At 44.2% G+C, this 23,673-nt stretch overlaps 1 protein-coding gene across 1 annotated transcript in view; it reads left to right on the forward strand.

Moving 5' to 3' along the window:
• The first annotated feature begins 9,525 nt into the window (after positions 1 to 9,525).
• LOC138837137 (junction-mediating and -regulatory protein) overlaps positions 9,526 to 23,673 on the forward strand; it is a 78,779-nt gene continuing 64,631 nt past the window's right edge. Inside the window, exon 1 of the mRNA XM_070035927.1 lies at positions 9,526 to 11,128. Coding sequence (XP_069892028.1) covers positions 10,079 to 11,128 — 1,050 coding nt within the window. The 5' untranslated portion in view covers positions 9,526 to 10,078. The remainder of the gene's footprint in view (positions 11,129 to 23,673) is intronic.

Consider the following 23,673-nt stretch of genomic DNA (forward strand, 5'->3'; position numbering starts at 1 on the left):
ATCTTGAACATCAAGAATTTTGTAGTGGCTAGGCTGGGTGGCGCTGCCTCAGTCTCTCAAGAGATTGTGGTTAAGCTGTTCCCAGAGGCTAAATTTATCCCAAGCCTCTACAGGGCTGAGGAGTCTCACTTCCAAGTCCAAGCTTGTTGCCAGAGGCTTTAGTCTTTTTGTCTGCACGTGACCTTTCCATAGGGTGCTCATAATGAGACAATAAACTTCCTCCAGCTTGAGTAACCAAAGATTAGGGAGAAGAGAGAGGAGGGAAGGAGGGAGAGGAGAGAAGGGGGTGGGGAGGAAGAGAGAGAGAGAGAGAGACAGAGACAGAGAGACAGAGAGACAGAGAGAGAGAGAGAGCTCAGAGAGCTCAGAGAGCTCAGAGAGAGAGCTCAGACTAAGATCTATTTCCTCTGCAAAATGGAATTGGCAGTCCAGTGAGGAAACAAAAAGGTTTTGAGGTAGGAGGGAGAAAAGAGAACAGAGAAAAGAGTACAGAAAGGTTATACTAAAGAGGGGAGGAGGGGCGCTGGGAAGGTGGCTCAGTGGTAGAGCGCTTGCCTTGCATGCATGAGGCCCTGGGTTTGATTCCTCAGCACCACATAAGCAAAAAGAAAAAGCCGGAAGTGGCGCTGTGGCTCAAGTGGTAGAGCGCTAGCCTTGAGCTGAAGAGCTGAGGGACAGCGCCCAGGCCCAGAGTTCAGGCCCCATGACCGGATCAAAAAAGAAAAAAAAAAATAAAGAAAGAAAAAGGAGAACCCCAGAAAACTACCTGTAGCAGGTACTCATGACTCCCACCTACAATCCTAACAACTCAGGAGGCTGAGACCTGGAGGATCAAATTTCAAGTCCAACCTAGGCAGAAAAGTCTTCAAGACTCCAAACTAATCAGCAAAATGCCAGAGTGGAGTTGTGGCTCAAGTGGCAGAGCAACAACAGAACAACTAAGAGACACTGAGTTTAAACCCTAGTGCTGGAAAAGAAAAAAAATGTTAAAAGTTACCTCCCCCCCAACTACCTCCCCCAAACCAAACACCCAACCCTCTTATTTATAGTTTTTTATAGATAAGAGTTTCCAAGCTGAATTGTTTTATTATCTACTTGGTAGGTAATAAAAATAGAAAATGTGTTACATAATAGGTTTGATAATCTTCAATTTGAGCAGTAAAACCAGAGCTAAATTGTCATTCATCAGGCAGTTAGGAAAACTCAGCCTGTACTGGGTACTTTGTAACTTGCAGGACAAGGAGCAGGAACCTGTTCAAAGTAGCTCTTTGTGGCAGCATGATGTCACACAGCTTTGTGAGCATCACTGCTTCCTTTATGACTTTTTTTGATCAAAGAAGGATTGTGGTTGTCAGTAGGGCCAACCAATCAGAAACTGGGCCTCTGGCCTCCTTGTACTCTAGCCATAATGTCTCCTTTTATAGGCTGAGTTCTGAGATCATCCAAGACTATTTTCTTTTCCCATTCTGGATGTGGAAGAGAAGCTCAGAAGGCAGTGACCCTTTATATTCATAAATTCAAATCTTGGAGTGTGTGTATATATATATATATATATATATATATATATATATATATATATATATATGCCCTCTGACATATATATATATATATATATATATATATAGTGTGTGTGTGTTGTGTGTGTCTATAGTGTGTGAGTGTGTGTATATAGTGCGTGTATGTGTGTGTGAGTACTAGAGCTTGAACTCAGGGCCTGGGAACTGAACCCACTTCTGACTTTTTGGTGGTTAATTGGTGATGAGTATCATAGACTTTCCTGCCAGCACAGGCTGGCTTTGAACTGTAATACTCAGTCTTCTTAGTAGCTAGAATTAGAGATGTGGGTTTTTTTTTTTTTTTTTTTTTGAGTCCGGTTGTGGGGCCTGTACTCTGGGCCTGGGCGCTGTCCCTCAGCTCTTCAGCTCAAGGCTAGCACTCTATCACTTGAGCCACAGCACCACTTCTGGCTTTTTTCTTTTTGCTTATGTGGTGCTGAGGAATCGAACCCAGGGCCTCATGCATGCAAGGCCAGCGCTCTACCACTGAGCCACCTTCCCAGCCCCAGAGGTGTGATTTTTTTAATTCAACTATACTGAACATATAGACTTTTTTCTTGTTATAAATCTATAAATAATATAGTATAATGGCCATTTACATAATGATTATATTGCATTAGATATCATAAGTAATCTATAGATGATTACGTACACATCACAGTATATGCATAGATTATATACAATTACATTTTATATGAGAAACTTGAGCATCTACCTATCTTCATGGGGTCCTGGAATCAATCTCTGACCAAGTTATAACTTTATCTTGTCTTGTATCAATCTGGGTCCCAGGGTTGGTTTTTATGGTGGTTGTTCGATTTTATTTTGTTTGTTTATGAGATAAGATCTTGCTATGTAGCCTAGGCTGACTTTGAACTCACAATCTTCTCTTTCAGTCTCCTGTGTGCTAGAATTACGAGCACATTACCCTACACCTGGATAATTGTGTGTGTGTGTGTGTGTGTGTGTGTGTGTGTGTGTGTGTGTGTGTGTTTTGCTGGGAATTGAACCCAATGCCTCATGCATGCTACGCAAGCACTTTACCATTATAACTATGTACCCAGCATGAACGTTGGGATACAAGGCCCTGGGAAAAGTTAAGATGTGGCTGGAGTATAATGAACTACAGTTCTGAGACCTTGAACTTCCTGGGTCTGAGTAAGTTCAATGTTCTTCTACTGCAGCAATGCAGTTTGACACACAAAAATAATTGGGAGTGTAAGCATTTGGAGATTCATTAAATCAATGATTCGAAGTTAGTGGAGGGAAAAAAATGGGTGCAGCAAACATACACTAGAGAAAAAGACAATGCGGGTTGATTGAGGACATCCTTTTCCTTTCTTTTCCCCTGTTCTCTCCTTTTTCCACTTTTTTCCTTTCTTCTCCCTCCCTTCTCCCCCCCTTTCCTTTCCATTCAAACCAAATGTTGGGGTTGACTTGTGGAGTTGTTTTAATTATAACCAAAGGAAGAGACTAATCTAATAGAAGGTTAATCTCTTTAAAAATAGGAAATATATCAAACATACCAAGAATCACAGAGTAACATAATAGACACCTTTGTTTACTGCCTAAATTTAGCCAATCAGAATATCTGGAAATTGTACCCATATTGCTCCCCAATACTATTCATTTATCTTATTGTCTCTTTCTGTCTCTGTCTGTCTGTCTGTCTGTCTGTCTGTCTGTCTGTCTCTTTCAGGGAAAAATATTTGGATCTTGATGTACATCCTGCCTTTCCACATATATATATATATATATATATATATATATATATATATGGTTGAGGGTATAGTTTAGTGGTAGCATGTCTGGCATGATCAAAGGCATTAGGTTTGATTTTTTGATACATAAAATGTAAGTATAGTCCCATGAAGCATACAGATTTTTGTTTTCAGTTTTAGATCCTAAATTAAGGGACTTGAGCATGGCAGAAAAAAGTACTTTACCACTTCCTGAGTTATACCACCATTCTCTCTCTCCTTCAGAAATGTGTGAATATAGCAAGCTATAAGCAAAGAAGACAAGGGGACGAATGAAGGTTACTTATGGCATTCCAATGCTAATCAGGGCTAGAAATATATCTCAATGCTAAAGGATATACCAGAATGTTATGACTCAAGTGGTAAAACACTTACCTAGCTAGCCTAGAGCCCCAAGTTCAAGCCTCAGGGCTGCCAACAACCATAACAAGAACAACCGCCCCCCCATGTCCAAATATAAAACTTTGATGTGCTGAGAAAAATCTTTGGAACTACTCTAGCTAGCATGAAAAGTGGAGGAAGGAGGCCACATGCCTTGGAACTGGAATTGTAGAAAAGCCAAGGAAGAGATTCTGCTCAGAGTCCCAGAAGAAACATATATATCTTGGTTTTAGCTCTTTGAGCCTCATTTAATACTTTGACTTCCAGAAGTGTCATTTAATAAATTTGTGAGACTTTTTTTAATATTCTTCAAGACCAGGATAAATTTGTGTTTTAAATCATTGAGTTTGTGGAAATTTGTTCTAGAAAAACCACTGAAAATTAATGCAAACCATGTATATAAAATAAGTAATTGCCATTTGAGAGGTGAGGAAGGAAGACCATGAGTTTGAGGTCAGCCTGAGCTACATAGATCCTGTCCCATCTAGGTGCTGTAATCTTAGCTACTCAGAGGCTGAGATCTGAAGATCAAGCCAGCCCACACACAGACAAATCTGGAGAGTCTTATCTTCAATTAGCAAGAAGGAGGAAGTAGAGTTGTGGCTTAAGTGGTAGAGCACTAGCCTAGATTCTAGACTTTATTAAACTCATCTAGACTTTCTTTGGTGCTGGTCCTGGGTGTGAACTCAGAGCCTGGGCTCTGTCCCTGAGCTTCCCCCCCCCCCTCCCCGCCCCAAGGCTAGGTTCTATTACTTGAGCCACCATTCCACTTCTAGCTTTTTTTGGTGCTTAATTAGAGCTAAGAACTTTTCTTCCTGGACTGGCTTCAAATCACCATCCTCAGGTCTCAGCCTCCAGTATTGCTAATATTACAGGCATGAGCCAGAGGTGCCTAGGTTTATCTAGACTTTTTTTTTTTACAATCAAGTAAAAGGAATATGAAGGGTTCTATGCAATGTGAAAGAACCCAGTCCCTATTTAGTATTTTGCTTAGAAGCTGAAAAATCATTTCAAACTAAATAATGAAGTTGTATTCTAGAAACTGGTCAGTTTCTAATTTCTGAGAAAGAAATCATGGTAATCCAGTGAAACTGAAGTCAGTGATGAGGATGTGAGCACCACATTCATACTGATATTGGTGTCCTCAATGTGCCATGAATCAATGAGTGAATAGTAAGAAGCTTTTCAAAGCACAGATGGTGGTGGCGGCAGCCATGAGAATATGCCTTTCCCATCACTGCATAATCAACAGATGGCCCAGGCTGTCTCATTCAGAATCTATCACCCTCCCCACAGGCTGCTCCCAGCATCTAACTGAGTGAGCATGGACACTGAGAGGCCTTGTTCCAGGGAGACATAGAAGTCCTTGGACAGGTGGTTCAGAATGGAGGGCACCCAACTAGATTGGATTTTACTCTATGATGCTTTACACAGAGCTTTCCTTTCTTTGCTCTCTCCTTCACATGGGTCAGACTGACTATACGTTGGGAATACTCAGACTGCCAAGGACTATTGGAGGCAGAGTCTAAGTTGACACTGATTCTTTTTTTTTGGTCAGTTGTAAGGCTTGAACTCAGGGCCTGGGCACTGTCCCTGAGCTTCTTTGCTCAAGGCTAGCACTCTACCACTTTTAGCTGGAACTTGTTTCCTGGTGGTTAATTAGAGATAAGAGTCTCATGGACTTTCCTGCCTAGGCTGCTGGCTTTGAACCATGATCCTCAGATCTCAGCCTCCTGTGTGGTTAGGATTACAGGCCTGAGCCACCAGTTCCCAGCTTGACACTGATTCTTAGTGACTTGAAACTTCATCATGGTCTCTTTATTAAAGTGAAAGCACATAAGGGCTAAGTATAAATGGACTATCAGCCAAAGTATGACTTCAAGGAGTCTGAATTTATGTGGTAGTCATTTTGCTGGTCCCTAAACTTATCATTAGGATTGGTATATGGGACAATTCAAGTAAACCACACACTGGATCTGTTGATGAGAGCTATCACAACAGGAAGGGCTCTAAGTTTCTAAAACTACCTTCCTTCCACACAACAAGAGAGTGAATACAAACTAGTGTAACACTGGAAAGGGATTGATAGAAGTGTCACTTTTAAAGATCTAAGTCCCTATATTATATCCTGGTTCAGTTTACTGGCCTGGTCCTTTGCAGAAACTGGACAGACCCTGGGGACTATTGCTAACACAAAATAGTTTCAATTACAGCTGTTTAGCCAGATGTGGTCTCTTTGCTAGAGTAGATATAGACTTAGTTATGTAAGATGAAGCCAATGATTAAGCAAATGTGTTCTTTTTTTCCCTCAATCTCAGCCAGGAAAGATCAGAACCAGCTTGTCCTGGGGCTATGTTAACTCTCTAATCATCTATCATAATATAGCCCCAAGACATCAGTACCATCTGGACCTATCGAAGAATGTCGCATTGATTCATTACACTGATGACATCATGCTTATCTAGCAGCATAAATTATAGGGTGCTAACATGCTGGAGTCTTTGATATGTGCTATAAGGGGAGTGAGATAAAATTTGTTGCAGTAACACATTCTGTGGTCAGAATGTGTTACTTACAAGTAAGGGCCTCTAAGGCCTCTTTGGGTTTTGGAGGCAACACATTCTACAACTAGGAAAGTTGTTCCTGTCTATTTCTTAGTTCATACAGAAGGCTGCCAGCTTTGAGGGGGACTCACAGTAGAATGGCTATGCAGTACATCCTGGCAGCAAGGCATGCAGTCCTATGGATTGAAACAAATCATCCCAGCACCCTCACTGTATATTATTCAAGATATCAGGAGTAGGAAAAGCAATGGTATGAAGTTATGACAAGCTGCAGTAGAAGAATCACAAGCTAGGGCCCTGGGGTTAGGCAGCATCTACAACAGAGTTACAAGCCTTTTGTAAAATCAACTGTTAAGGCTTGGATAGAGTTGGAACATTTGACCTTGAGATGCTGAGGGCCTCTAAGTCTGGAAATCCCCAAAATGAGTTGTAAACATAGAAATGAACTCAGGGCCTGGGCACCCTCTTTTAGCTTTTACATCCAAGGCTATACCACTTGAGCCATAGCTCCACTTCTTCTTCTTCTTCTTCTTTTTTTTTTTTGGAAATAAGAGAGCCACAAATTTTCTGCAGGGGCTGATTTTTAAACTGAGATCCTTAGATCTCAGGTGTGAGCCACTGGTGCCCAGCTCCATTATAGACCTTTATAAGACACTGTATCCCCAGTAAGAAGAACACCTGAGTCTCGGAACCAAGAGGAATGGCCTTATTCATTATACTCTTAGAAACATACACCACCCTGGGTCCTTCACAGCCAGTGATCATTTCAGTAACTTTATCAGACATTTTTTCACAGCTAGTTTTTCAAAGAAAAGGAAAATTTTCTATAATGTGCTTTAGCTTGCTTAGGTGTTAATTCTGACTTATAGTGTGTTTTCTCTCTTCTAATCAATTTTTCTTATTTTTCTTTATTTTTACAGTGTTGGGGATTTTATCCAGGGCTTTATGTATAAGGGGCAAACACTTAACCACTGAAGTATATCCAAAGCTCTTTCTTATTTGAAAGTCATGCCTTTGATTTACATTTGAGAGTTCACAGTTCCCAACTTTGAAAATATGTGGTTACATATAAAGAACTATAAAAAGGTTAAAGACCAAAGTTCTTTTCTTTTTTGCTCCTCCTGATCAAAGTACCTTTTTGTGGGGGCAAGCATAGAGTTTCAATGCCAAAATACAAGTCTAAAATGTTCAGCCAAGTGACAGGTTTAAAGCTTGGCATGAGTTCAGGAGTCAGGCCAATATTAAACTAAGCATAGAGGAGAATGCAAGGGTAATCCAAATGGTTTCACATGCATTTTAGAAATGTGGACAAACGTAAAAGGATAATTCCCAATATACTGTATGGTACTTTATTGTGGTATTTTACTGCACTATCATTGGGGCACACATTTTTTTAAAAGTCAAAAATATAAATTAGATTATAAAATCTACCAAGCAACATTATTATTATTATTATTATTATTATTACTATTGTGCCAGTTCTGGGGCTTGAACTCAGGGCCTGGGCACTGTCCTTTGCATTATTGTAGCTTTTTTTCATTCAAGGTTGGTGCTACATCACTTGAGTGACAGGTACACTTCTAGCTCTTTCCTGTCCAGGCTGGCTTTAAACTGCAATTGGCAGATCTCAGCTTCTCCAGCAGCTAGGATTATAGGTATGAACCATGTTAAGAATATGTTTCATCACAGTTGAATATGAGCAGCAGAATTCTGTAGATTGACAGGACTTCTCTTTTGCACAAGCGTTCTGGGAATCCTAATGATTGAATGCAACTGGAAAAGGGTTAAAGCCCAGAGATCTCCACGAGGCTCTCTCATGGAACAGTACACAATGATGAAACCTAAAGCAATAAAGCATGGATTAACCCACATATAAATGTACATATTCCTCACATATGACTGAGTTTTCATTTTATTTTGCTTTACAGTACTTGTGCTTTAAAAAAATTCAATGTTATAAAAGTGATATGTAAAGGGGTTACAGTTACATAAGTCTGGTAAAGTGTACATTTCTTTTTCTTATTTCTTTTTTTGCCACTCCTGAGGCTTGAACTCAGAGCCTGCACATTGTCCCTGGGCTTCTTTTGTTCAAGGGTAGCACTCTACCACTTGAGCCACAGCACCACTTCTGGCTTTTTCTGCTTATGTGGTACTGAGAAATCAAACCCAGGGCTTCAAGCATGCTAGGCAAGCACTCTACCACTAAGCCACATTCCCAGCCCAAAGTGTACATTTCTTTTTGGACAATGTCACCCCTTTCCTTACTCTCTCCCAGTTTCTCCCTCCCATTACCCCCCCCTCCCCAGTTGTATAGATTATTTTCTCTTTCTTTCTTTTTGTCAGTCATGGGACTTGAACTCTGGGCCTGGGTGCTGTCCCTCAGCTCTTCAGTTCAAGACGAGCGCCCTACCACTGGAGCCACAGAACTACTTTCGGTTTTCTGAGTAGTTTATTGGAGATAAGAGTTTCTCGGACTTTTCAGCCCAGGCTGGCTTTGAACCATGATCCTCAGATCTCAGCCTCCTAAGTAGCTAGGATTACAGGCGTGAGCCACTATGCCCGGCTTTGTATAGATTATTTTCAACACAGTATCTGGTGAGTACAACTGCTGCATTTGTTCACCCTTTGTTTCTTCCTTTCTACGCCTCCCCTAACCCTTTCAAAGATAGATAAGCCAACAAAACAAGGCAAAAAGAAAACAAAAACAGTTCATTTTACTGTTCTTTTTGAGAAACTTTACTATTTTAAAGATTGTCTTAGAACTGTAACTCCTTTCACCTTTATAATAGCGATAAAAAAAACTAAACAAAAAAAACCTGACTTAAGGATGTTTGAGGATATCTAACAGTTGGGAAGGCTCTACCAACGTCTGGGGTTCCCATGCTGTTCCAGATGACTTTTCTCAGAACACAGTTGCCTATCTGATTCCCTCAAAAAATTCACAGGAGGGTACCTCTGAATGCCCGGATTTCCAAAAGCCTCAGATCTTCTACCCTTGTTCCTTGTTCCTCAGGGTTTCAGGCTATCTGTGTAGTAGGACACACCTGCCCCTCTCACTGTGCTGGGGTACGGGTAGCAGGCCCGCGCCAGGATCCATGATCCGGGATCCAAGCCGGGGAAGCCGGAGGCTGCGCACCAAGTAGTCGGAAGCGCGGCGGCTGGAGGGCGGGGCTGGGCGACGCGGATGGGCGGGGCGAGAAGGCGCGCTCACGCGGGAACGGAGCGCGCCGCCGCCGCCGCGTCACCAGCGTGCGGCACGTGCCCGTGTTTACGTCCCTCGTGGAGCCGCCGACGTCAGCAACCAAATGGCAACATTGTGGCGACGGTGAGCGGCAGAGTTTAGGAGACGGCGTCTCCCCGTCACGTCGACTCGGAGCGGTGGGTAGGAGAAGAGCAGGGGCGGGGACCCGGGTAGGCCCCTGCAAGGTCCAGAACGCATCCTTGGCCGTCCGGGCCCCGCGGCCCCCGCGCCTCACGCCGGGAGCCCCGCGGACGCGGCCCCGCGGCCTCGCGCAGGGGAGGCCGGGCGGCCCTCGGCGAGGCGCTGCGGCAGCGCGGGGCTTGTAAACAGATCCGGCCGCACGTGACCATGTGAACTACCTGCCCGGGCGACGTGTATTGTCCTCCCCGGGAGCCGCGCCACAAAGGAGCCGGGTGGTGGAGCGCGGGGGAAGAGCGAGCGAGCGAGCGAGCGAGCGGGGAAGAGCCGGCCGGCGTGCTAAGATGGCTGAAGGCGCCCGGCGAGGGTGAGCGGGGGGCGCGGCGCAGGACAGCCGTCCTGACCTCGGGGCCCCGCGGCCCGGTGCCGGGAGCCACCATGTCCTTCGCGCTGGAAGAGACTCTGGAGTCGGACTGGGTGGCTGTTCGGCCCCATGTGTTCGACGAACGCGAGAAGCACAAGTTCGTCTTCATTGTGGCCTGGAACGAGATCGAAGGCAAGTTTGCCATAACCTGCCATAACCGGACGGCCCAGAGGCAGCGGAGCGGTTCCCGGGAGCAGGCGGGGGCGCGGGGAGGCGCCGAGCCCGGCGCCCCGGCCTCTGATGGGACCCGCGGGCCTGGCAGCCCGGCGGGCAAGTGCCGGCCCGAGGCCGGTGCTTCTGCTACACCCGTCCGAAGCCCCGGGCCCCGGAGGAGCCCGATTTGGGCGGACGGCGGCTCTCCGCGGAGCCCGCGCAGCCTTCGAGGGGACCCACTGCTGCGGGGTCCGGCCGGCAAAGGGGCGGAGAGTCCACTCCGGAGCCCCGCGCGGGCCAAGCCCAGCCCGGTCCGGAAAGGAGCTGAACCCAGAGATGCGACGAGGCCTGCCACTGCAGCATCGCCACCGGCGCCCAGGGAGGCCCCCGTGTCCTCGGTGCGGGTAGTAAGCGCCTCCGGGGCGGTCTCCGAGGAGATCGAGGTGCTGGAAATGGTGCGGGAGGACGAGACGCCCCTAACAGTCACCGACGCGGAGCAGTCGCCCGCCGCCGCCGCCGCCACCGCCGCCACCGAGCCTGAGTCTCCCGCCGAGGAGTGCAGTTGGGCAGGGCTCTTCTCCTTCCAGGATCTGCGCGCCGTGCACCAGCAGCTCTGCTCGGTGAATTCGCAGCTGGAGCCCTGCTTGCCGGTGTTCCCCGAAGAGCCTTCCGGAATGTGGACGGTGCTGTTTGGGGGCGCCCCTGAGATGTCCGAGCAGGAGATCGACGCTCTGTGTTACCAGCTCCAGGTTTACCTTGGACACGGCCTGGACACTTGTGGCTGGAAGATCCTTTCCCAGGTGCTCTTCACGGAGACCGATGATCCTGAGGAGTATTATGAGAGCCTCAGCGAGTTGAGGCAAAAGGGCTATGAAGAAGTGCTTCAGCGGGCCCGGAAGCGCATTCAGGAGGTAAGGAAGGACCCCCCCCTTTGCAAAGCCCGCGGTCATCAGGGTTCTTATCCGTCTCTGTGGGGGAGTGTGCCCGTGGGGTGTTTTCTTTTCTGCACTCAGGAAAAAGTAGAGCCGCCTAGGAGTTCCTGTCTCCCCTTCATTCCTTCCATTGCTTTCATTGGCTCGGTCAAGGGCCTTTGGTAAGTCTTAAGATTGCTCCCCCACTTTTCAAACAGATCTCATAGAGTAAGTGTATCCAGTTTATTATTCAGTTCCAGTGATAAGACGAAAGCCACTCAAAGGAAAAACAAAAAAAGAGAGAAAGATATCATGAACTAAGTGAGTTTTACTCTGCCCCTAAAGCTTTTGCAGCAGCAGTAACTGCCCAGATAATCAACACTTTCCTGCTGTTTACTCATACTAATTTGTCTTAATGGAGCAGAATTGATCTGCTTTTTTTCCCTCCTTGTGCTGTCTGAGAATGTGGGCAGATTTAAAATACTTATTTCCTTTGCAGGGTTGGGAATGAAATACAGTGCAGTAAGCATGCTATACCTTAGCCCTGGATTCATTTTAAAATGTGACTTGTCCTAGTGGAAACCAACCAACTAACAATTGGAAGTAAGCTATATTTTTTTTTTTAGGTTAACTCAAGTCTTTACAGATGGCTCAGGTTTCAGTCCTGTTTTAGGGAGAAGGAAGGCTCTATGTGAGTGCATTATGCATTTGTACTTTGTAGAAGAGTAAAGAGTGGAAAACGTTTTTTGTTTTTGTTTTCTTCAAATTATTTAACCCTTAAAATAACAGGAAATAATAGGAAATTCCTGAACAGTTAAGCTATACTGTGTATGTGTGTGTGTGTGTGTGTGTATGTATATGTGTGTATATGTATTCATGTATGAAGTCATTCCTAATTTCATTCCTAATTACTGAGGAAACTTTACTAAGAAAAAAAGTACTTAAAGCTAGTTTCTTCTAATGGACAGTACATGTAGTTTCTCAAGCAAATTACTGCTTTTAGAATTAGTACAAAGATTGGATTTGGGGAGGAAAATGCTTTCTATGGTGTTTTTATTGGAATCTTGCCATTAGACAAAGTTTCAGTCCCCTATGGTGTTTTTATTTTAATCTTGCCATTAGATAAAGTTTCAGTCCTCAGTTTGTCTTCATAGAATATTAGGTATTTTTTTTCTTTTTCTTGCCAGTCCTGGGGATTGAACTCAAGGCCTGGACACTATTCTTGAGATTCTTTTGTTCAAGGCTAGCACTCTACCACTTGAGCCCCAGCATCACTTCCAGCTTTTTCTGTTAATGTGGTCCTGAGAAATCGAATCCCAGGCTTCATGCATGCTAGGCAAGCACTCTACCACTAAGCCATATTCCCAGCCCTGTTAGATATTTTTCTGCCACTGCTTTTACACTTCCTGTATCCACATTTTTCACTCCTTCAGGTTGATTACGTTCTGTTAAGTGTTACCCATGGTAATATGATCCTAGAGTTCTAGGAATCTGTTTTTATTTCCATCTCACTTTTGCAGTCTTTTCTTCCTTAAAGTCTTTGTGGAAGGAAGTTACAGACACAATGTATTTTTGGTATTAATATTGAGCTGTACACTTCTTTTAAACTTTAGAACAAAGTTAGTGCTTCTCTTAGTCCATTACATATATATGTAGCATTTTTTCCATATTAGAATTATTTTCATCCTTGAATGGACTGGTCCGATTTCAATTTTAATGATACTGAAAAAAGGTGTCTGTCTTTGGTTTTAGAATTCAAATGGGTAGCTGAGCGCCCGGTGGCTCATGCCTGTAAAATCCTAGCTAATCAGGAGGCTGAGATCTGAGGATCACCGGTCAAGTCAGCCCAGGCAGGATAGGCCATGAGACTTTTTTTTTTTTTGGGGGGGGAGGGGTCTGGTTATAGGCCCTGAACTCTGGGCCTGGGCGCTGTCCCTCAGCTCTTCAGCTCAAGGCTAGCCCTCTACCACTTGAGCCACAGTGCCACTCCCGGCTTTTTCTTTTTTTGCTTATGTGGTGCAGAGGAATCGAACCCAGGGCCTCATGCATGCAAGGCAAGCGCTCTACCACTGAGCCACCTTCCCAGCCCCCAGGCTGTGAGACTCTTTATCTCCAATAAACCACTCAGAAAACCGGAAGTGGCTCTGTGGCTCTAGTGGTATAGAGTGCTTGCCTTGAGCTGAAGAGCTGAAGGAGAGTGCCCAGGCCCAGAGTTCAAGCCCCACGACCGACAAGACAAAAAAAAAAAAAATCAAATGGGTTGAAAATGAACTGCCAAAAAAGTACTCTTCTAGTTAAATTTTTAAAAAGAATTGCTTTCCTAATTAAAATTCTATTTTTTTTTGGGGGGGGGGTCCGGTTGTGGGGCCTGAACTCTGGGCCTGGGTACTGTTCCTCAGCTCTTCAGCTCAAGGCTAGCACTCTACCACTTGAGCCACAGCGCCACTTCCTGCTTTTTTTTCTGCTTATGTGGTGCTGAGGAATCAAACCCAGGGCCTCCAGCATGCAGGGCAAGCGCTCTACCACTTAGCCACCTTCCCAGCCCTTAAATTTATTGACCATATGCTTTATTCTCCTTAACAGGAAAAATTTAAGCTTTCAGAGCATTTAGTAATTTGAGAAGCAACTGAAAATGCTTATTGTAAATTAAAGAGTGAATATATAAATTTGGTTCTTTATATGTAGTTGACAGAACAGAGCAGAACTTGAACACTGGCTCTTAGGGACAGTAAATAAGTTTGTAACTTCCACTCTCCTTTGTACAATAGGATTATCTTGAGAAATTGAGATTGGGGAAGGTGTGATGTGAATAGTGATATCTGACCAACAATATGACAGTGGAAGTATATAGGATATTGCCTTGCATTTGTGTTCTCTAGCTGCTTAAAGTCTTATTTATTTAGCAATACTGGGGATTGAACCCAGGGCTTGGTGCATGTATGTTCTATCCCTCTATCCATGCTTCCAGCCTTTAAAGTTTTCTTTATCTTTTTTTTTTTTTTGTCTTTTCTTTTTTGGTACTGGGGATCGAACCCAGGACGTTGCACTTGCTAGGCAAGCGCTCTGCCACTGAGCTACATCCCAGCCCAGTTTTCTTTATCTTAATAACTTGGGAGAGTTATTTGCCTTGGCTTGCAGGGTTTTTGGGGGAGGGCAGGCAAGAGGGATAGGTATTGATATATCAAGCTCTTACCCAGCATTTTCTTTAATCATTTTCTTGATTATGCCTGAATTCTACCATTTTTGCAGGTTAATTGGATTTTTATGCCACAGGCTAGCTTCTCAGATGCTCAGATCTCAGCCTCCAGAGCTAGCTCAGCCTCTGAGGTAGCTAGGGTTATAGGCATGAGCCACCCATCTTCTAGTTTAAAGATTTTTTTTCCGGTTGTGGGGCTTGAACTCAGGGCCTGGTTGCTGTCCCTCAGCTCTTCAGTTCAAGGCACTTCTGGTTTTCTGGTGGTTAATTGGTGATAAGAGTAGCTATGATTACAGGTTGATCCATTGGCGCCTGGCTCTGCACATTTTTTTTTTTTTTAAGATTTCTTTTATTAGCATGCATTACTTGTATACAAGGAAGGGTTTTATTGTGATATTTTCATACATACATACAATGTATACTATCAACTTTACTCCCCTGTGTCACTCCCTTTACCCATCCTTTTAAAACAGTTTGGACACTGGTTCATACCTGTAACCCTAGCTAATCTGGAGGCTGAGATTTGAGCAACCAGCCCAGGGAAGAAAGTTTGTGAGACTCTTCTTTCCAATTAACCACCCCAAATCCCAAAGTGGAGTTTTGGCTAAAGTGGTAGAGCACTAGCCTTGAGGGAAAAAAGGAAAACAATTAAAGTTCAAACTCTGACAGCATCCAGGCCCTGAATTCAAGTTCCAGGACCAGCACAAATACAAAAAATATGGGGCTGGGAGGTTGGCTCAGTGGTAGTGCTTGCCTCGCATGCTTGAGGCCCTGGGTTCAATTCCTCAGCACCACATGAGTAGAAAAACCAGAAGTGGCACTGTGGCTTAAGTGGTAGAGCACTAGCCTTGAGCTGAAGAGCTCCGGGACAGGTCCTGGCCCAAAGTTCAAGCCCCACCCCCCCACCCCCCCCCCCAAAAAAAAAAAAAAGAATTTGAAGCTGTGTATAGAGGCTCGCTCCAATAATGCTGGCCACTTGGGAGCTAGAGATTGGGAAGACTGAGGTTTGAGAACATCCTGGGCAAAAAGCTCCCCAGACCACATCTAAAAGAAGTGGTACCTGTGAGAAGTGAGGCCCACCAATTACCATCTAGGAAAGGCTGAAGACAAGGGTCTAGCATTCTGTGGGAGGCAGGAAGGAGATGCTCTAGGCAGTTGCTGGGTCAGGGCCTCTGTCTTAATGGGCTTTCCCTCCTTTTGTCTGTCTCCAGGACTGGAGGGGTGGGGCTGAGTAAGAATTGCTGTCTTTTCTATTGTCCTGATGATGTGGGAGTAGATTCCTGTGTAGCTCAGGACAGTGAATGATATTCTGAGAGCAGGGCTATGGGGGGAGGCTTTGGCCAGGCCCCTTCTCTTAGACAGGAAGCAAGTAGGGCTGGGGGTCGATCTTGGGTCTCTTAACTAGTGCTAGCCTCGCTCCCAGGGCTATGCTTGGAGGAGCAGGCTTCCTGCCCTCCTTCCTTGAAGACTCTGTGGTTTGGGAAAGCCTGAGAATAGTGGGGTTGCCTCATCCTCAGTTCCTGGCAAGAGACTGAAACTCAGGTATCACTTAATAAAGATCTTTTTCTTTTTCTTTTTTTTTGGTCGGTCGTGGGGCTTGAACTCTGGGCCTGGGCACTGTCTCTCAGCTCTTCAGCTCAAGGCTAGCGCTCTACCACTTGAGCTACAGCATTACTTACGGTTTTCTAGTGGTTTATTGGAAATAAGAGTTTCATGGACTTTCCTGCCCTGGCTGGCTTTGAACTGCGATCCTCAGATCTCAGCCTCCTGAGTATCTAGGATTACAGGCGTGAGCAACTGGAGCCCGGCTTAATAAAAAATCTTAAACTCAAAAAAGAAAAAGGCTGGATGGGCACCACCATTACTACCACGTCCAGCCTGTGAGAAATATATAGCTGGAGTGCGATCCAGCCTGGTCTATATGCAAAGTCAAGATCTTCTTGTCTCCTAGGGATTTGGCTGGAGTGGTAAAGCACCTGCTTAGCAAACTGAGGCCCTGAGTTTAAATCCTAGTGTAACCCCCCCCCCCCCCCCCCCGCACAGATTCTTCCCAGCTCCACCAAAGGATCTTAAAACAAATAGTTGTAGTCAAAGTTAGTGGTACATTCAGCATTTTGGAGGTGAAGCAGGAAGATTACTTGCCGCATTTCAAGACCAACTTGCACAACAAATTGAGATATTGCCTCAAAAAACAAGAGAATATAACTGTGCTAGAGTTTCATACCTTTAATCCTAGGTGAGATCTGAGAGTTACAGCTCAGTCAGTCTGGGCAAGAAATCCGTGAGACATCTCCAGTTAACTACTAAGAAAAAAAAAGCCAAAAGTAGAGCTGTGGCTCAAGTGCTAGAGCATTAGTTTTCCATGAGAAAGTTAAGGGACAGCATCTAGGCCCTTAGTTCAAAGTGCAGTACCAGCTCTCTTTCTCTTTCCCTCCCTCTCCCTCCCTCCCTATTCTCCCCCCCCCCCTCACTCTTAACAACAAAACCAAAAGAGAACAAGCTGGCCATTGAAAACTCACTCTGTAATCCAGTTATTCAGGAGACTAAAATCCAGAAGAAAAATCTACCAGATTCCTCTCCCATAAACCTGCAAAAAACTGGGTGGAGGCCCAGCTTAGCTAACAAGAGTACTATCCTGAGTAAGCAAGTCCAGCAAACTTGAGATTCTGAGTTTTAAGTCACAGTACCAACAAAAAGCAAACCAAAAAGACATCATCCAGAAAACAAAACCCCTACATTGTGAAATTTTCTGTTTCAAGGTTACTGGAACCTGGATTGGAGTTTAATCTTGGGGCTATTGTTATAAGAGTTCATAAGTATTACGGTTGTCTTTGGTCAACTGAATTGAAATTATTATAATTTGTGAGATCTTCAGTATACAATTTTACAAAGCCAGCCCTAGCAGGAAAGTCCAGAGATTCTCATCTCCAGTTAACCACCAAAAAGCCAAATGAAGCTTAGGGTCAATGCCCACGCCCTGAGTGCAAATACTGGGTCCAGCAGAAAAAGTGGAATTTGTTACTGGTAGGTTTGTCTTGCACTTTTCCAATGGTGTTCTGTAGGATCCGCTATCCATGCAGCAGGCACTCAAACTCTGTATGAGTGCAAGTGCCACAAAGACCGTTTTTTATTTTTAGTTTTTTTTGGTCGTGGGGCTTGAACTCTAGGCTTGGGCACTGTCCCTTTGCTCTTCAGCTCAAGGTGAGTGCTGTACTGCATGAGCCACAGTGCCACTTCTGGTTTTCTAGTGGTTTATTGGAGATAAGAGTGTCATGGACTTTCCTGCCCAGGCTGGCTTGAACCATGATCCTCAGATCTCAGCCTCCTGAATAGCTAGGATTATAGGCGTGAGCCACTGGCACTCAGCTCACAAAGACTTTTTTGACTATAGCAGTATGCTTTTGCTGTAGGAGCTAAGGTTGTATTGTAGTGTGTGTGTATAGGTGACTGTTTTGTTGAGGTTTACATTTGATGACCTGTAAATAATGGTTTCTGTATAATCACAGTATTCCTGAAATAACTAATGTGCTTTAGATAGTAAGCCACAATTATGATGGTAGGCTTGATTAAGATCTAAAAATCAGTATCTACTTGGAATTTATTATGTTTACAAAAATGTGCTTAATTCTAACTTGTTTGCAGTGGAAACCACTGAGAGCAGCATGTGCTCCCAGAACTGGCACACAGTAAACACCATATTAAGTGTTTTGGAGTCAGAAAGATCTGGGTTTCAGGGACTCATCAATTCTGATGACATGCTTAGTTATTTAACATCTCTCCCTCTTCCCTCCCTCCCTCCCTCCCGCGTGCGTGCGTGCGTGCGTGCGTGCGTGCGTGCGTGTGTGTGTGTGTGTGTGTGTGTGTGGGGGAGGTTTGAACAAAGGACCTCAAATTTGTTAGGCTTGTGTTCCAACATTTGAACCATACTCTAATTCTGCCTTTTTGCTATTTTGGAGGTAGAATCTGGTGGACTTTTCAAAGACTCAGGCTATCTTTGAACGAAGATTCTACAGATTTCCCAAGCAGCTAGAGTTACAGACATGAGCCAGAGAGTGGTCCCCAACTTATTTTTTAGCTTCTTCAAAGCAAGGAATTACCTAAGGATAGTTTACAAATTTTTAACAAATTTTTAACAAATGCCTGGCACTTTTCATGGTGGTTTCCAAAAATTATTATTTTTCTTTTCTATCGTGTAATAGATTTTTCAGCTTTTCATTCAGCCTTTACCTCCAGAGATTATAACTTTAATTTTTGTTTTATATTTTTAAATTTTTATTTTTTGTCGGTCATGGGGCCTGAACTCTGGGTCTGGGCGCTGTTCCTGAGCTCTTCAGCTTAAGGCTGTAGCTCTACCACTTGAACCACAGTCCCACTTCCATTTTTCTGGTGGTTCATTGGAGTTGCGTCTCATGGACTTTCTTGCCCAGGCTGGCTTTGAACCGAGATCCTCAGATCTCAGCTTCCTGAGTAGCTAGGATTACAGGTGTGAGACACTGGTACCTTGCAAATTTATTATTTTTGTTACTGGTATTGGGGCTTGAACTCAGGGCCTTGTGCTCTTGCCTGGCTTTTTTCCACTTAAGGCTAGTGTTCTACCACTTAAGCCATACCCCTTCTACATTTTTGCTGACTAATTGGAGATAAGAATCTTATGAACCTTCTTATCTGGGCTGGCTTCAATGAGATCCTCAGATCTCAGCCTTCTGAGTATATAATATTACAGGTGGAAGAATACAGGTGGGAAGCACTGGTGCCCAGCTCTAAGGAGAACTGCTTACTTTGGAGGTGATTTAACAGAAGGGGTAAGAAAGAAGACTGTTTTGCTGACCATGCCTTCTTCCTATTAAGGCTTTCCAAATTTTTCAAACTAAGTTACTCAACTCTGGAGACCTGCTGAAGTTTCAGATACATACATTTGAGAATTGGCAGTACTGTAGAAGGCCTTTGATGCTGTTTTTCATTGGGCCAGGTCTTGCTGTGGAGCCAGGACTCATGTCTGTAATCCTAGCTACTCAGCAAGATCCCAGTTTCCTGAGTCGGAAAGTCTTTGAGACTCTCAACTCCAGTTAATCATATTAAAAAAAGCCAGAAGTGGAGCTGTGGCCCAAATGGTAGAGCGTTAACCTTGAACACAGAAGCTTAGGGATGGTGCGCAAGCCTAGGGTTCAAGCCCCAGGATGATTGCAATGGAGAGAGTGATTCTGTCTGGTAGTTTTTAGCTGGAGATATTAAAAGTCTGGCTATTACATATTGAAGGCACAAGGCAGCTTTAGCTTTTGGAACTGAGGTAATGTATCAACATTGTAGCTTGATGTCTTATCTTAATCATAATTGAGAAAATATTGCAAAGTGCTGTTACTGTAAAACAGAATAATGGAGCTAAATGAAGTTTATGATTCTTAAAGACTTGCAAGCTGGATGATGTTAAATACTTTGATTCTGATAACTTTTTGCTTTTTTTTTTGTCGGTTGTGGGGCATGAACTCTGGCCTGGGCACTATCTCTCAGCTCTTCAGCTCAAGGCTAGCACTCTACCACTTGAGCCACAGCGCCACTTCTGGCTTAATGGAGATATGGTTCAAGTGGTAGAGTACCAACCTTAAGCAAAAATGTCAAGTGAAACCACAGGCTCTGAATTCAAAGCCCTAGTACTAGTATAAAAACAAAACAAAATAAAACAAAACAAAACAGGGCTGGGAAAGTGGCTCAGTGGTAAGAGCGCTTGCCTTGCATGCATGAGGCCCTGGGTTCGATTCCTCAGCACCATATAAGAAAAAAGCCGGAAGTGGCGCTGTGGCTCAAGTGGTAGAGCGCTAGCCTTGAGCTGAAGAGCTGAGAGACAGCGCCCAAGCCCAGAGTTAAGGCCCCACGACCGGACCCAAAAAAAAAAGCATCCTTATCTAGAAATAATCCTTATGACTTTAAAAGTAGAAAAATAGGAAGTCTTGAGGTGTGGCTTAGACAGTGGTAGAGCGTTTGCTTAACAGGCTCTAGGCCTTGAGTTTGATACCTAGTATTTCAAAAGCAAAACAGAATTTTATAATTTTTTTTTGTTGTTGTTGGTCGTTGGGCTTGAACTCTGGGCCTGGGTGCTGTCCCTCAGCTCTTCAGCTCAAGGCTAGCGCTCTACCACTTGAGCTACAGCGCCACTTCCGGTTTTCTGGTGGTTTATTGGAGATAAGAGTCTCACAGTCTCTCCTGCCCGGGCTGGCTTTGAACCGTGATCCTCAGATCTCAGCCTCCTGAGTAGCTAGGATTACAGGTGTGAGCCACCAGCGCCCGGCTTTTTATATTTTTTTTTTTTTTTTGCAAAACAGAATTTTAAAAAACCAAACTAGAATAACTCTCACTTCTTTTTTTTAAGTGTTTTTTTTTTTTTTTTGGGTGGGGGATGGCTCCCAATCCTCCTCTAACTTCTTCTAGTTCGCATTTTATTGCTTTTGTTCCCCCCTAGTCTCAACCTTCTTTACTTCAACCCTGGACTGATTGTACCTTTCTTGGCTAATGTCTTCCTTTCAATATAGTCTCTCTGTACCTAGTTCCTAAACTTTTAAAATGCTACTTTCACCAGTGCTGGTGGCTCACACCTGTAATACTAGCTACTAAGGAGGCTGAGATCTGAGGATCGTGGTTCAAAGCCAGCCTGGACAGGAAAGTCCGTGAAACTCTTATCTTCAGTGAACCACCAAAAAACCGAAGTGGTGCTTAAGTGGTAGAGTGCTCACCTTGAGCTGAAGAGCTGAGGGACAGTGCTTAGGCCCAGATTCAATTTCCACAGCTGACAAAAAAATAAAATGCTATTTTTTTGGCGGGGGTGGGGGGGGTGGGTGGTCCGGTCATGAGGCTTGAACTCTGGGCCTGGGTATTGTCCCTCAGCTCAAGGCTAGCACTCTACCACTTGAGCCACAGCACCACTTCTGGCTTTTTTCTTTTTGCTTATATGGTGCTGAGGAATCGAACCCAGGGCCTTATGCATGCAAGGAGGCAATCGCTCTACCACTGAGCCACCTTCCCAGCCCAAAATGCTACTTTTTATACCTTCTTATACTCACCTCTCCTGTCTTAACAAATGCATATAGGTCACTACTCAAGCTGTTCCATGACTTGTTTTGTAGGCAAATAATGCCATTTAGGGTCACCAAGTCTTGGTTGACTTCGCTCTAGTCTTTTATCTGGACACTCTCATTCTAGCCAACCTCTTTTATTATTTGCTGAACCTACTGTATATTCTTGGTTTCTTTTTTGTTTTGTTGTAGTTTTTGTGCTGGTCCTGGGGCTTGAACTCAGGGTCTGGGTACTGTCTCTCTCTGAGCCCTTTTGCTCAAGGCTAGTGCTCTACCACTTGAGCCATAGCTCTATTTTCTTCTGGCTTTTTGATGATTAATTGGAGATGAGAGTCTCGGGCTTTCCTGCCCTGGCTGTCTTTAAACCAGGATCCTCAGATCTCAGCTTCCTGAGTAGCTAGAATTAAAGGCATGAACCAGCAGTGCCTGGCATTTTTTTTTAAATTTTTATTGTAAAGATACTATACAGAGGGTTACAGTTACATGAGTGAGGTAATGAGTACACTTCCTCTTGAACATTGTTACCCCCTCCATTGTTTTCCCCCTAGCATCCCCTCCCTCCCTCCCTTCCCCAAGGTTCTTTTTTTTTTAATTTTTTTATTGTGATTAAGTGATTACATAATTTCCGGAATTTCACAGTATTGTGGAATAATGGTGTTCATTTAAAGTCACAAGTTCATTCTAACTTTCCTGGAGCAAATTGTCTATCACAGTCTGTAACATATAACGGTGTTCACATGTTATATACCATATATGTGATCAGCAGCATGGGGATATTTAGTAGTGGTTCAACCAGATTAGTGGGAGTTCTTTGTTTCTTAAGTCCTGTTAGTTTTGTCGTATCACCTAACATTTTGGATTTAGCATCCGCTTATCAGGGAGACCATGTACCGTTTGTCTCTTCGTTCTTGGCTTACCTCGCTCAACATGATTCCTTCTAGCTCCATCCATTTCCCTGCAAATGCCATTATTTTGTCATTTCTAATGGCTGTATAATATTCCATTGTGTATAGATACCACAATTTTTGGATCCATTCATCTGTGGTGGGGCATCTGGGTTGTTTCCATACCCTAGCTATTGTGAACAGTGCTGCAATAAACATGGAGGTGCACGTGTCCTTGTATATTGGTTCCTGTTGTTCAGGGTAGATGCCTAGAAGTGGTATGACTGGGTCGTTAGGGAGGTCAATCTTCAGCTTTCTTTTTTTTTTTTTTTTTTTGTCGGTCATGGGGCTTGAACTCTGGGCCTGGGCGCTGTCCCTCAGCTCTTCAGCTCAAGGCGAGCGCTCTACCACTTGAGCTACAGCGCCACTTCCGGTTTTCTGGTGGTTTATTGGAGATAGGAGTCTCACGGTTTCTCCTGCCCGGGCTGGCTTTGAACCGCGATCCTCAGATCTCAGCCTCCTGAGTAGCTAAATCTTCAGCTTTCTAAGGACCCTCCAGACTGCTTTCCAAAGTGGTTGTATAAGTGTACATTCCCACCAGCAGTGTAATAGGGTTCCTCTTTTTCCACATCCCCTCCAGCATTTGTCGTTGGCTGATTTGTGGATGTGGGGCATTCTGACGGGGGTAAGGTGGTATCTCAGGGTTGTCTTTATTTGCATTTCCTTCACCACCAGGGATGATGAACATTTCCTCATGTGTTTCTTTGCCATTTTTATTTCTTCATTTGAGAAGTCCCTCTTTAGTTCCCTTGCCCACTTAGTAATTGGTTTGTTAGGTTTGGGAGGGATTAGTTTCTTGAGCTCCCTGTATATACAGGATGTTAACCCCTTGTCTGATATATTGCTGGTAAATATTTTTTCCCAATTAGTTGGTTGTCTTTCTAGCTTAGTTGCGATAGATTTAGCTGTGCAGAAGCTTTTTATTTTAAGGTAGTTCCATTTGTCGAGTCTCTCTCCAACTTGTTGTGACCCTGGGACTTTGTTCAGGAAGTTCCTTCCTGTGCCTATTAGTTCAAGTGTCTCTCCTACTCTGTCCTGCAGTAGTTTCAGAGATTCAGGTTTAATGTTAAGGTCTTTAATTCATTTTGAGTTGATGTTGGTGCATGGTGATAGGCTGGGGTCCACTTTTAGTTTTCTGCATGTGGCTGCCCAGTTTTCCCAGTACCAGTGGTTGAAGAGGCTGTGTTTCTTCCATTGTATGTCTTTGGCTCCTTTGTCGAATATCAGCTGGCTGTAGGCCTGTGGATTTATTTCTGGGTCTTCTATTCTGTTCCATTGGTCTTCGGGTGTCTGGCATATTTTTAAATTTAATTTAATTCAGTTTTATTCCAGTGTATAGGA

This window comes from Dipodomys merriami, unplaced genomic scaffold (genome assembly GCF_024711535.1).
Source record: "Dipodomys merriami isolate MVZ:Mamm:240054 unplaced genomic scaffold, mDipMer1.0.p SCAF_263, whole genome shotgun sequence".
NCBI lineage: Eukaryota > Metazoa > Chordata > Mammalia > Rodentia > Heteromyidae > Dipodomys > Dipodomys merriami.